The sequence below is a fragment of the Solanum verrucosum genome, unplaced genomic scaffold (assembly GCF_900185275.1).
Source record: "Solanum verrucosum unplaced genomic scaffold, falcon-dt-bn FXZP01000235.1, whole genome shotgun sequence".
In the NCBI taxonomy this organism is placed as follows: Eukaryota; Viridiplantae; Streptophyta; class Magnoliopsida; order Solanales; family Solanaceae; genus Solanum; species Solanum verrucosum.
Window position 1 is genome coordinate 3,938,780 of NW_026019948.1, and position 12,783 is coordinate 3,951,562.

The 12,783-nt window shown below is 32.7% G+C and overlaps 5 protein-coding genes across 6 annotated transcripts in view; 3 read left to right on the plus strand and 2 right to left on the minus strand.

Annotated features, from left to right (window-relative positions):
• The window catches only part of LOC125812109 (RAN GTPase-activating protein 1), a 376,170-nt gene that overhangs the window by 2,538 nt on the left and 360,849 nt on the right, over positions 1 to 12,783 (plus strand). The window lies entirely within an intron of this gene.
• LOC125812366 (uncharacterized) lies at positions 725 to 1,231 on the minus strand. Its single transcript, XM_049491866.1, has 2 exons — positions 1,183 to 1,231; positions 725 to 918 (listed from the first exon to the last, which is right to left on the minus strand). The coding sequence occupies exons 1-2, from the start codon at positions 1,229 to 1,231 to the stop codon at positions 725 to 727; spliced, it is 243 nt and encodes an 80-aa protein (XP_049347823.1).
• On the minus strand, positions 3,496 to 5,333 carry LOC125812371 (non-specific lipid transfer protein GPI-anchored 16-like). Its single transcript, XM_049491880.1, has 4 exons — positions 4,940 to 5,333; positions 4,772 to 4,798; positions 4,305 to 4,439; positions 3,496 to 3,734 (listed from the first exon to the last, which is right to left on the minus strand). The coding sequence occupies exons 1-4, from the start codon at positions 5,295 to 5,297 to the stop codon at positions 3,496 to 3,498; spliced, it is 759 nt and encodes a 252-aa protein (XP_049347837.1). The 5' UTR covers positions 5,298 to 5,333.
• On the plus strand, positions 6,731 to 8,053 carry LOC125812278 (non-specific lipid transfer protein GPI-anchored 5-like). 2 transcript variants are annotated; one of them, XM_049491797.1, is made up of 3 exons: positions 6,731 to 7,101; positions 7,549 to 7,659; positions 7,771 to 8,053. In XM_049491797.1, exons 1-3 carry the CDS (start codon positions 6,780 to 6,782, stop codon positions 7,893 to 7,895), a joined length of 558 nt encoding a protein of 185 aa, XP_049347754.1. In that variant the 5' UTR covers positions 6,731 to 6,779; the 3' UTR covers positions 7,896 to 8,053. The 2 variants fall into 2 exon arrangements, with proteins under 2 accessions (XP_049347754.1, XP_049347749.1); XM_049491792.1 differs by having other exon boundaries at positions 6,749 to 7,101; positions 7,546 to 7,659; positions 7,771 to 7,895.
• Positions 10,855 to 12,075, plus strand: LOC125812314 (non-specific lipid transfer protein GPI-anchored 5-like). The gene is made up of 3 exons (XM_049491830.1): positions 10,855 to 11,211; positions 11,416 to 11,496; positions 11,799 to 12,075. The coding sequence occupies exons 1-3, from the start codon at positions 10,887 to 10,889 to the stop codon at positions 11,909 to 11,911; spliced, it is 519 nt and encodes a 172-aa protein (XP_049347787.1). The 5' UTR covers positions 10,855 to 10,886; the 3' UTR covers positions 11,912 to 12,075.

The following is a 12,783-nucleotide window of genomic DNA, read 5'->3' on the forward strand; positions in this document are numbered from 1 at the left end:
GGCAGCAACTGAACATATCAAGGCCTTCCATCTAAATATATCACTTTAATAACTATAATAGACACTTTAAATGAGTTTTTACAGGAAAAAAAACATAATAAATTAAAGGATCAAATATAGACAAATCGAATCTCCCTCAACTGAACCATATGCTTCAGAGGAAAACTCCGACTATAACTTATGTTTATTATTAGATTAATGTGGAGAACTTTTATTTTTATTTTTTATGTTCGGCTAATTGCAATGTTGAGAGTAGGCATTTGTTTAATTAATAATGCAAGTGTTTTCATAGACTAATCCTCGTCATTATTATTTTGTTGTGATCAATTAATGATATTTACCGAAAATACATTGTTTCCCGTATTTATACTACACTTGCTAAACTCTTTTCTGCAGATTTAGATCCATGACCACGCGACTCCACTTGATTGCGACTCTATGTTTGATATGAATCTATATATATATTCTCATTATTGAGTTATCAAATTGCTACGCCTATTGGGTGCATTCTCTAATTAACACACTATCGTTGCATATTGAAGCTGAGAAAAAATGAGCAAAAGAAGGCAAACTCTATAATGGAAGAATTAGCATTAACCAAATCCCAAAATATAAAGTACATTATTATTATTTTGATATCCCTATCAAATTAAAATGGATAGCCAAAATTCCATGTAGAAATACTAAAAGTTTATTAAGATATAAAGAAAATAGAAAAGTGTGACTAGCAAGGATAATCACAAGCACAAAATGGACCTTCAAACCCAATTTGATCAATGCATTGACCACCACCTTTTGGTCCAAATTTTTGCTTGCAAAATGGTAAACATTTTGGCTCAACTTTGCCTTGCTCACACAATATTTCTGGATGTATTTGGTAGCAAGTTTTTGATTCAACTGATGGGATCATTGTTCCAACTGCAAATTAACAACAAGAGTCAAGACTGAGTATTGATTGTTGGAAATCTTACAGAAAAATACTTAATCACAAATACTTATATAGGGAATTATCATAGCTTGAGGCGTGTCAAAAGACACTTTCCTTAAGGATATTTTACCCGATATAGATGTATCCCTAAGATTCAACAAGCTCTTCTGATATAAAACTAGAAACCAGAAGCTAACAATAGCATATATTGAAGGTTAGAATCGTAAAGAAACAAACTAAATATTTTTTATTACCAAAAAATAGAGCAACGACGAGAAGGACAAAAGTCAAAAGCTTTGCCATTATTCTTTCTAGAGATAATATAATATGAATGTATAGTCTTTGGTAGTGTCTATGTGTTTCTATGCACTTTGAATGATCAAGCTAACAAAGAGTGTGATTTTATAGCTTCTAAAATAGCTAATAGAGTGAGATAAAATCAAATTCCTAATGATTAAATTTTGAAAATTTAAAATATCTAATTAGAATATTCTAAAAGATAATTTGTTAATTATTATCTTGTTTTCAAATTCTTTATTGTCTTGATGTGATTTTCAAATGAATATTATTCCGACCCCTTACTAGTCACTATAACATGGAAAAATATTCTTTAATATCTCAAAAATAAAGTTTATATCCATGAAATATTCCTACATTTAATTAGCAATTATGGCCTTCATTACATGAAATTGTCCATTGCCAAAGCTTTGATATTTCCTTCCTTAAATAGCATTGATTGATTATTTTCTAACCTTACTTTTCTTTTAAACTGAACATATATTTGGCTATTATTCCTATTATAATAATTACCAGATTCTTCTTAATTAGCTATAATAGTCCTTTGGCTGTTGGAAGCTTTTGACTATTATATGGTGTGAAATGATTTTACAGCTTTCTTTTCTTTTTGTGTATTTATATTTGGGGAACTTTCACATATAGCCACTCAAAAATAGTCTAATTACTCTCCATAGCTATAGTTTGATAATTACAATTCGTAGCTACATGTTATATGGAGGAGAGAGGCGAGCGAAACTGGGAGAGAGAGGAGAGAGGCGAGAGAGAGGGGGGAAAGAGTGGAGAAAGGTGAATTGTATATGTATATAGGTTAGATAATTGTATATTATACATATATATTTGTATATATGGCAAGAGAGATTGGGAAAGGGAGGAGAGAGGCGAGCGAGATTGGGAGAGGGAGGAGAGAGGCGAGCGAGATTGGGAGAGGGAGGAGAGAGGCGAGAGAGAGAGGGCAGAGAGGGGGAGAGAGGTGAATTGTATATGTATATATGTTAGATAATTGTATATTATACATATGCAATTGTATATATAGCAAGCGGGATTGGGAGAGGGAGGAGAGAGGCGAGCGAGATTGGGAGAGAGAGGAGAGAGGCGAGCGAGAGAGGACAGAGAGTGGGAGAGAGGTGAATTGTATATGTATATAGGTTAGATAATTGTATATTATACATATGTATTTGTATATTCTGACGAATTATACATATACAAACATGACTAATTATACAAACTCGAAGTCAGCCCGCGTAATTAATGTATAATGTTAGTCGTGAGTGATAATTATAGCAAACTATAGCTATGATGAGTAATTAAGTAGTATAAGTTTGCTTAACCGCGTAATTTTCCCTTTATATTTCGAATGTGGGTCAGTCCAATTGGGTTGGTAAGAAATACAATATTATATATTCAATATACAATATTATACAAAATTGTAAAAGGTATATGCTCATATACAATAATATATAATTCTATACACTATTAAACAAATTGAAATTTCGTTAAACATTGACAATTGATTTCTCTCAAATGACAAGATAGAATCTCATGAATATTTGTGGAGAGGTAGATCTAGTGATAGACTATCATCCCTAACAACTGAGAAATCATGAATCACAACAATATTTTATTGGAAAATATTTTGAAAATTGTTGACACTTCGCTTTTGGGATTTCGCTATAGTGATTACGTGTGTTATTATGATTTTCAGCAGTTATGGATGAAATTTTGAAAAGATTCTTGTTGTGTTCAATTCATCTCATCAAGATCTATCATTTCGCTCTGAATTTGGATTTTTGGAGCTAGGTCTAAAGGGGGTTCTGGCCTCATGGCAATCTCTAAATAAAATTGTCCCTGATGTAAGTTTTGGTGTTTTATATTTGAAGCTAGGTTCAAATAGTATTTTAAGTATGTACTTATCAATTTTGGTCATTTAAATTTGTCAAAAGTTAACAAAAATGGTCTATTATACTTGAGGGTAAATTCAAAATAGTTCCTTAAGTATGTCCTTAACAGTTTTGATCCTTTAAATTACCAAAAATAAACACTTATAGTCTCTAGCAAAATATTTACAATAATCAAAATCTCACTAATCATAGAACTTGTGTAATAAAAAAATATGATGAATCAGATCAAGAAATGTAAATCAAAAGACTAAACATCACAAATTTCCTTTGATGGCTGCAGCTTACATTTTTTTAGTGCATAACCTTTGTAATACAAAAATTACAATAGTGCAAAAGGACCCTAAAGGCTCCAAGGTTTAATTAAAACAATGTTCAGGATTTCTCAACAAATAAAGTTATAAGTGCAACAAGCATTAGCATAAAAAGGGACGAGAACGAAGAAATATAAGAAGATGCTGAAGTGTTGTTGGGTTTTTGAAGCGTCGTCTTTGGTAGTAATGAAGGTTTTGGTGGAGATGCCACCGTCGTCGTCGGTTTTTCAACAGTTGGTTCATCATCTTCTATGGATGGTGGATCAACTTCTGGTGTTGGTTCTGCTGATGCTTTACCAACTGAAGTAAACAATTAAGTTGTGCCAATTCAGTAACAAATGAAAACAATGTAAAAGTACTTAAAACATATTAGCATGACTAAACTTGTATTCTAATTATTCCTTCTGTCCAACAAGAATGATTCACTATTGACTTTGACATAAGAATCAAGAAGCAGTAAATGATAAAAGATTGAAAAATGAACAGTATTTAATAGCAAGGATAAAATAGACACAAAATGGTAGATTATTTATTGATTTTATAAACTGGACAAGTACTATTAGATATCACAAAATCAAAATAGTATAGTAGACAAGTAAAGATGAACAGAGGGAGTAATTAGTATATTCGTCTAATCTATTTATGTTCAATTGTGTAGAACTTTTTTTTTTGTTAGGTCTGCATGAATTTCATCATTTTAATATGAAGAGAAAAGAGTCTGATATATATACTCCTCAATTTTGTCATTTAGAATTGATATATCTTTCGTTACAAAAGTGACTCACATATACCCTCATCATTACCAAAATGGAAAAACTGAGAGTATATCAGACCTTTTTCCCATAATATGAATATAGTGGTCAGAATTACCTCGTGAACCATGAGGAGCAAGAGAAGGAGGAAAAGCAGCAGCACGTTGGTGGCGAGGAGGATGAGCAGGAACGTGATGGTGATGGTGAGGAGGAGGAGCAACAGGAGCAGGTGGTGGTGCGAACAAAGCCGGACCTGTCATGTTAAATTAAATAGCAACTTACTCTTGTTAATTGAAAGAGAAAAAAAAACTTATTTCAATGAAGTAAAGAGAGAATTTGCAACATTATATTGGTTACCCTCATTTGGGTTAATTCGTCTTGTGGCTATAAATCATTTCATTAAGGATAAAAATAAAATTTTAAAGTCAAGTTGTTTCTAACTATAGAAAGGCCTGACAGTCATTTTAAGACGGACTAAAAAGAAAAGAATGTCACATAAGTTGGAACAGAAGAAATAATAATTTGAGATTGAGACGTAGTTGATGCTATTAGGTTCAATTGCATGCATTGAAAGCTTTAATATACCTGGAGATGGAAGAGGAACTCCTGAAGCTGCAAAAGTAAACAAATGAAAAAACTGACTTTGAGAAAATTTGTTCATAATTAAAACATAATATATATATATATATATATATATATATATATATATATATATATATACCAGAAAGCACGAATCCATGAATAAGTACTTACCACTACACTGTACAGGCACACCACTATTACAAGCTTGAGGAAGTGAAAGTGCCAGAGTACGAATAAACGGTATCGAGACAGGAACATTCCCAGTAACAATAAGACATACACAATCAATGTTATCACTCATTGATGACTTAAGTGAATTGCAGCAATCTTCAGTTGGTGAAGAGCCATTGCTACTGCTTCCAGTAAGGTAATTTAAACAAGGTCTGAAAGTACTAATTATTGTACTTGTACATGCTGTGTTTATTTGACAATTTACAACTTTGAAAGTTGAAAAACTTAGTACAAGAGTTAGCAAAATAATGTCATGTACTGATATAGAAACTTTCAAATTTTCCATCAGTTTGATCATTTTTTATGATTTGAATAAGGTTAATTTTTCAAATGTGGATGTGAATGAATAATTGGTAATGATTTTATAGTTTATATTTACATTGTTTGGAAAATTTCATTTGGAGGAGTAAAAGGTAGATTTGAAATTAGTGGCTTGGAGTTAAACTGCTTTGACTCATAGTCTAAAGTTGGCTTTACCATTTTTTGATGTTAATAAAAAGATTTGGTGTCCAAGTTAGGTAGGACAGTTATACTGCTTAATAGTATCTCCAAATTTCAATCTTTCAATCTAGAACCTCATAATGGACTTTTATTTGGTTCATACTTCAAAAATATTGTGGTACCTATGTCGAATTCTTAAAAATTATATTCTAAAAGTATCCAACACACATCAATGATATTTATGAAGAGTTCAAGCATCATTGATTCACATAGTTTTAATGATTTTGTAGGACCAAAAAGGGTTTTCCTTTTCCTTATTTTTCTTGTTTTAGATTTGTCAATCACTATTTTCCTATTGAAAAAATGTGTGTTAGCTATTTTTATAAATAATTTGTTTGAATCGATGGGAAAAAAAATATAGTAGTTAATATATTCATACGAAGAAATTAGAAAGTTTTTCACTATTTGAGTGAGAATCTGCTTTCCACCATGTATTTTCTCAGCGAGCTGATTCGATGAAAACAAGTGGGAAAATCATATTTAATAAGACAAATTTCTGACTGATTCACGGTGGAAAAAACTTTTGTTTCTAATAATCAGAAAACTTTTGATTCAAAAAAAAAAAAATCCTATAATATTAAATTGAGATGATTTTTTTTTTTACAATGAACATTGAAAATTTATAGAGTTGTGTCCATAATGTTTGGGACTAAGGTATTGTCGTTATTTTTTCTTCTTCTTTTTTCAAATTCATTAGCCACAATAAAATTAAAAAAAAAAAAAAAAAAAACTTCCTCTGCCTCAAAAAGATTTTCCTACTTTTCTTTTTAATTAGTCTATTTAAAAAAGAATGACTCATTTTTTTACAACACTTTAATTTCAATTTTTCACGTGACATGTTTAAGACCATAAGATTAAAGAATATTTTGGTACATGTAGCATAATTTTAATTTAAGACCATAAAATTGAAAAATCTTCTTTATTTTCTTATATTTCGTGTCAAGTCAAATTAGGTCTTTTTTTTAAAAACGGAATGAGTAAGATTGAGGCGTTATGTTGAGAGGAGAAATCCAGACCATATAACCCAATAGCCTACTTAATAAGTTTACACTTGTCAATGGTACAAACCAAGTCTAATTTTCTTTATTTTCTATTGAAATGTTTAGTTATGAAATTAGACATTTTTTTCTCATTAGTTTGAGTTGGCCAACCAAACTACCTATCATTTCTTGTTGTTTAGTACATAGACTTTATGTATTTAAATCACAACCTTTTATCTCCCTCAGCACTCAAACTTGTAAATTCTCAACCAACTCAAACTTCTCTAAACTTAAAGAAAATGACATCCAAAGTCATGAATATTATATCCCTAATCATAGTTGTGTTTGCCCTGTTTTGGAATAAGGGTGAAGCTCAATCAAGTTGTATGACTACATTAGTTGGATTGGCACCATGTATGAATTATGTTACTGGAAATTCATCTACTCCATCTTCAACTTGCTGTACAGCCTTGTCTAGTGTTGTCCAATCCAATCCTCAATGTCTTTGCTCTTTGGTTAATGGTGGTGGTTCTGGTCTTGGAATTACAATAAATCAAACTCTTGCTCTAGCCTTACCTGCTGCTTGTAATGTACAAACTCCTCCACTTAGCCAGTGCAATGGTAAAATCCCAATCTTTAATCTTATATGCTACTTGTCAGTACCAGATGCGGATATAGGATTTCTAGAATATGATTGAACCTCTAAAGAATGAAAAATAAAATGTATTTAGTTGGAATGGATGCATCATTCAATTCTTTTGGAGCATGGGAGCCAACAGATAATATTAGCTCAATTCTAAAAAGCATATATATAAAATATCTAGTTTGATGGAAAGACCATGAGTTCACGTGCACCACAATTTCTATACTAAATTACATTATTGTTACTTAACATGTAGTAGGTCTTGAGAATACGATTAAACTTTTAGATGAGATGGTCACACACTTCAACTAGAGTTTCTGAGAAAAGAATCAGGCTTGTTACTATTATTTGGACTTGATAGTGTTCTAGAAGTTCAACTCATCTAATAATCCACTATATATTTTTTTTGCATTTACAAAAAGCAGCAGCAAATGGACCAAGTGCTTCAGTTCCAGCAAGTTCACCATCAGGTTCCCCTGCCCCAACTGGTTCATCTGATGAAATACCAGAAATCCCAGCAACTCCATCAGGATCAGGTAATTCCCGCGAAAAAAAGGACGAAAACAGAAAAAGAATTCATTTTTATCTATTTATCTGATGTTATATATAAGTAATATCTTAAAAGTATGATGCTAATATATTTGCAGGTTCAACCGGGTCCAAGACTGATACTTCAAGAAATGGATCATCAAATGCAGGAAGCAGCAACATCAAAATTTCTTTCAGTTTAATGGGATTCATACTCTTCATTGTATCAAGTGTTTTGGCTTAGATTGCTTTAGAGTTTTATGTCTCTTTCTAGTTCAAGGAGACTCATTTTTTTTGCTATTGAAACATTGTTATTGTGAATTAATTTATGCCACCCCTTTTGGGGTCGAGTGTGATTGGTTGTAATTTGTTTTTAAATAGTAATCATCTCTTTGATCAATCGTAAGTGGACTATGTTTTTCTTTTACTCCTCCCTAGGTGTTTTCACCCTTTTTGTTCCTTAGGTAACTCGAACAGCCACAATTGGAGGTGAAACGTGTTTATTATTCGAGCAACTATTGTTGTCTAAACAAGACTCTATTCTTTTTAAGAAAAATTGGGTTTAGGGAAAGGGGTAATGGGATAGGGGAATTGAACTCTCACCAACAACGTGAAAATTTAGATAATCAACTGAACTACTATTAAGATTCACCTGAACAAACATGGTTCAATGCTTTCTTTGTGCTTTTTTTTTTTCAAGTAATAAACTCCTGATTGATCTGGTCCATTTTAATTTACCAAGGTGGTCCTCTATGTACAAATATTAACCTCTAATTAAGGTTATTTAAGTTTCTATTAAAGACCAAAGTTTCTAAAAGGCATAATACATATATTGGCCCCTAAACTTAGCTTCAAATTTTAACTTTGACCTCCAACTTTCATAATGCACAAATAGGCACTTTAACTATCCTACCTTTAAATAAATAAACACACGATTTTTGGAGCCAAAGAGCGTGAAATGCAAACGCTCCCACGTGTATTAGTGAGCCACTCAATGGCTGCCAACTAATTAAATATTTTACACGTCATTTTAGAACTAAAAAAAATCAAAATTAATTTTAATTTATATACAAGAATCAAAATTAATTCCTCCTAATGGTTTTGCTAGCTTGGAGCTCATTGGGTCTGTTTTCATGGGGTTTGGGGGGTCATTTGGTTGTTGTTTTGTGTCTGGTTCGAGCTGTTGGTTGTAGCAGTGTTGTTTCGTGATGATTCTTGGCGGAGATGGCGGATCTGATGGGTTTGGGGTCGGGTATTTGGTGGGTTTAGCGAGCTCGAAGCTAGTTCGCTTCATGGGTTGTGCTCCAGTGTGAGGAAGAAGGAGAACGGCTGGGTTGGAGGTACTTGTTTGGGGGTCATTTGGTGGTGGCCTTTTGCCTGAAAAAGAAGAAAATGAACGGGGGTTTTGGGTTGCCGGAATTCGGGGGGTAGAGTTGTCATTTCAGCATTTTTTTACTATTGTTTTTGTTGCAAAATTATTTCAGAGCAGCCCATAAATATGGGAAGACATGAGAATCAATGAACTTCTCCTTCTTTTGTTAGTTAAAGTGTATTTGTGCTTTAAGTTGTCAAATACTTAATGGAAAAAAAGGGTGTTTTGTGTATTGTGATTGTCATAGTGAATAGCAAATTACAATTATGAATTTTTGGAGGCCAAAAAATGAACATACAGTGCTAAATATTATTAAGTAAAATGGTGCACTTAAAGTGTTTGATAAATTGTCTGAATGAATTTTTTTGAGATTTTTGTCAAATTTGAGTAGCAATCTAATACCTAATCAAAATGTAAGGAGTCCCTTAAGTGTGGATCGGATTCATTGATCGAGAACCTTCGAACTTAAATTGCATTCGACTTTTACAAGTGTATACTCACCCATCTTGCCAAAAAAAAAAACTTCATTATAATTTTTTTTCGCAATAACAAAAAAAATTATTAAATGTCACTTGCATTTTGCAGTGAACAACAAATAATGCAAAAAAGAGGGGAAAATTGTTGAAAAAAATATAAAGAGGGTTTAATTGTCCTTTCAATGCTTTTTTTACTGTTGGGCCCCTCGATTTTAACATCTGACGAGCCTAATTTGAGTTTATTTCACGCATTTTGCCAGGTAGGATCCGAGTGTTTTTTTGTTTAAGTTTTGGATATTTAAAGTGCCTATTTGTGCATTATGAAAGTTGAAGATCAAAGTTATAATTTGAAGCCAAGTTAAGGGTCCAATTTATGTATTATGCCTTTCTAAAATACAGACCTTGTATAACTAAGCTGACAATCAATCTCGATATGTTTAGTTCTGAAATTAAATATGGGGTTAGAGGCAATATGTATAGCTGCTTTATAGTAAAAACTAAACAGTGATCCTGGAGTAGGAATAGAAAAGACTGACTTCTTCAACAAACCAGTGATCCAAGTCTGCAACAACAACAACAACTTTTCAATTAGTTTCTGCTGATGTTTCTAACAGTAACCATTTTGACTACCGGTGAGAAAGTATCATGACAATCTAGCCCCTCTTTCCGATTATATCCCTTCGCCACAATCCGTGTTTTTAACCCAACTTAAGCTGAAGAAACTTATCCAATGGTCACCACTAACTGCTTTTAGTCCCAAATCTTTGGGGTTGCTTTATCCAATAAACATTGTTTACATTTCTTTATGTTATATAATTTGTACCAGTAGCCGGTTTATGAATGAGTGTTCTTGATTATAAGAATATTAGATGAAACAAATTCTAATAGTCAACCACAATCAGGAAATAATTAGAAAGGAAACTGGTGTTATGAACTTTAAGTGAAAAAGCTATAAAAGGTTATATGTAAACATATGTCATTCATCTATTGACTTGATATAAACATTGAATGCGAGTAAATTTTTTATCATATATTAATAATCTGCAATCTTTCTATATCAATTAGACCACCTATTACCTAAGCACTACCAACTACAAAATGAAACATATATGTTTCTGATTGACACATCTCTTTTCTTGTTGCAACCAAGACTACCTGTTCCATATTTTATACTACTCCTAGCATCATTTGAACACAACCAAACTTTCTTCAACCAGTTATTTATATCGACTATGCAAAGTTATAGTACCTCAATTTGTTAAAGTTGGTCAACCAAAATATCAACAACGTAAAGTTTTCTCTTCTTCCCTAGTTCCATTATAAATTCAAACTAGACCAATGCTTTAGTTCCATACCCTTGATCAACCTGCTAGCTAGCATTCACTAGATGGCTTCAAAAAGAATTGAGATCGCTCTAACTCTGACTTTGGTGCTCGTGTTCGTGCAATGGGATGGAGTCAGAGCACAATCAGGCTGCACTACTGCACTGGTGAGCTTGTCCCCATGTCTAAATTATGTTACTGGAAACACAACAACTCCCTCGACATCTTGTTGCTTACAGCTATCAAGGGTTGTTGCATCACAGCCGCGATGCCTGTGCTCTGTTCTAAATGGTGGTGGCTCCTCTTTTGGTGTTTCTATTAACCAAACTCAGGCTGTTGCACTTCCTAGTGCATGCAATGTGCAAACTCCTCCTGTTAGCCGCTGCAACGGTATGAATATATATGCTTACAAAAGAATATTTTTATACTATCACATCGTTTAAAAGATAACTACAACAACGACCCATAATAAGTACTGTAACTAGTCACCTAATAAGTATACAACTAATTGAATTATGTAAAAACTACTTATATTGTCGGTGTGTACAAGTTAACTCCACCTAAATCTCACATCACTATTTTCCTACTTGACAGGTGGTGCAAATGGACCAGCAGCTTCGCCTGCTGATAGTCCTCCAGCGGACTCTTCTAAAGGATCACCAGACATTCCTTCAGGTATACCATGGTTACCGTTTGATCATAGATTTTGAAGTTGTGATTTTTGTAATATATATAAAGGAGATGCATCTTACTTAAAAATAAAACTAAAGTCTTGTGAGCGCAAGTCCCAAAACCTAGTCTGAACTTAAAATATTTCAAGATCACATTTCAAAATCTGATCAAATTTCGTGGTCAAATAGTTATTTGAAGACAATTTTTAAAAATTACTTTCAAAATCTATGGTCAAACGCTAGATTAACGTCTTTTCCACATTTTGAAAGCACTGACTATTTTAATTAATCTATGGAAAAAAGCAGGAACAGGGTCAAAGGCCAGTGGTGGTGGCACATCTGATGGAAGCATTGTGGAACTCACAGTTACTTGGATCTTCACTGTTGCATTCACTGCTTTTGCATCAACATTCTTTTAGATTTAAGTGTTTTTTAGGAGTTTTGAACATTTTAAGTTGTTCTTTTCCATGAATGATGATTTTATTATTGATTTTGTCCCCAAAATTGTAGTACCAGCTATGAGTGCATGTCCTGTATTGTGTCAACACTTACTATTGAGTTATTCATCGAGTCTTGGATAGCCAATTCTAGCACATTTTAACTTAACCACAAAAGATAGCTCATGCAGTACCATACTAATATAAAGAAGTGAAATTCCACCTCCCACATCAATGTGGGACTCGACTAGACATATGAGCGTGGACAATATACTATAAGGGCTTAACAACGGGTAAATCAAGAATTGCGTTGAGCCTGGTAAGATACCAATAAGAAAATTGACAAGAGTCTAAAGCAGAGAGAATATGAAGGATGGCAGTTGATAAAAATGAATTAGATCTATTCATAAAGAGTTCTCTCTATCCAAGACTTGTATTTATTCAAAAAAAGTTGAACGTTCAAGTTTAACACAATGAAACCTTCTGGCTTCTAGTTAAGAAAACAACAAAAGAGACATAGGAAAAAGAAAAACGAGTGAATTTGCCTAACACTTCCCCTTTGATCTAATCCACATTCGCAATGCAGACCTTTTTATTGGGGCAACACTTCCAACATGATATTTTTTCATATTCAAGGTTTGAACTCGAAACTTTTGATCAAGGGTAGAGGGATCACATCAAAAATATCGTGCCACAACCATGTTGTTTGTTCCCAATTTAATCGTCCTATGTACACATACTTCATTCATTTCCAAAGAAATATATATTAATCTCTGTATTGCTCCGTTTTTATGGGAGTTGCATTTTTCTAAACTTAACCCAAAGTTTAACTTAAACCTTTTATTTTAAACTCA

Excerpts from the sequence above, each read along its gene's own strand:
- LOC125812314 (XM_049491830.1), top strand. The coding sequence starts at position 10,887 with ATGGCTTCAAAAAGAATTGAGATCGCTCTAACTCTGACTTTGGTGCTC. Across the intron at positions 11,212-11,415 it reads TCCTGTTAGCCGCTGCAACG|GTGGTGCAAATGGACCAGCA; the intron begins GTATGAATATAT and ends CCTACTTGACAG. Across the intron at positions 11,497-11,798 it reads ATCACCAGACATTCCTTCAG|GAACAGGGTCAAAGGCCAGT; the intron begins GTATACCATGGT and ends GGAAAAAAGCAG.
- LOC125812371 (XM_049491880.1), bottom strand. The coding sequence starts at position 5,297 with ATGATCAAACTGATGGAAAATTTGAAAGTTTCTATATCAGTACATGAC. Across the intron at positions 4,799-4,939 it reads TGTGCCTGTACAGTGTAGTG|CTTCAGGAGTTCCTCTTCCA; the intron begins GTAAGTACTTAT and ends TTACTTTTGCAG. Across the intron at positions 3,735-4,304 it reads TGCTCCTCATGGTTCACGAG|TTGGTAAAGCATCAGCAGAA; the intron begins GTAATTCTGACC and ends TGTTTACTTCAG.
- LOC125812366 (XM_049491866.1), bottom strand. The coding sequence starts at position 1,231 with ATGGCAAAGCTTTTGACTTTTGTCCTTCTCGTCGTTGCTCTATTTTTT. Across the intron at positions 919-1,182 it reads CGTCGTTGCTCTATTTTTTG|TTGGAACAATGATCCCATCA; the intron begins GTAATAAAAAAT and ends GTTAATTTGCAG.
- LOC125812278 (XM_049491792.1), top strand. The coding sequence starts at position 6,780 with ATGACATCCAAAGTCATGAATATTATATCCCTAATCATAGTTGTGTTT. Across the intron at positions 7,102-7,545 it reads TCCACTTAGCCAGTGCAATG|CAGCAGCAAATGGACCAAGT; the intron begins GTAAAATCCCAA and ends ATTTACAAAAAG. Across the intron at positions 7,660-7,770 it reads AGCAACTCCATCAGGATCAG|GTTCAACCGGGTCCAAGACT; the intron begins GTAATTCCCGCG and ends ATATATTTGCAG.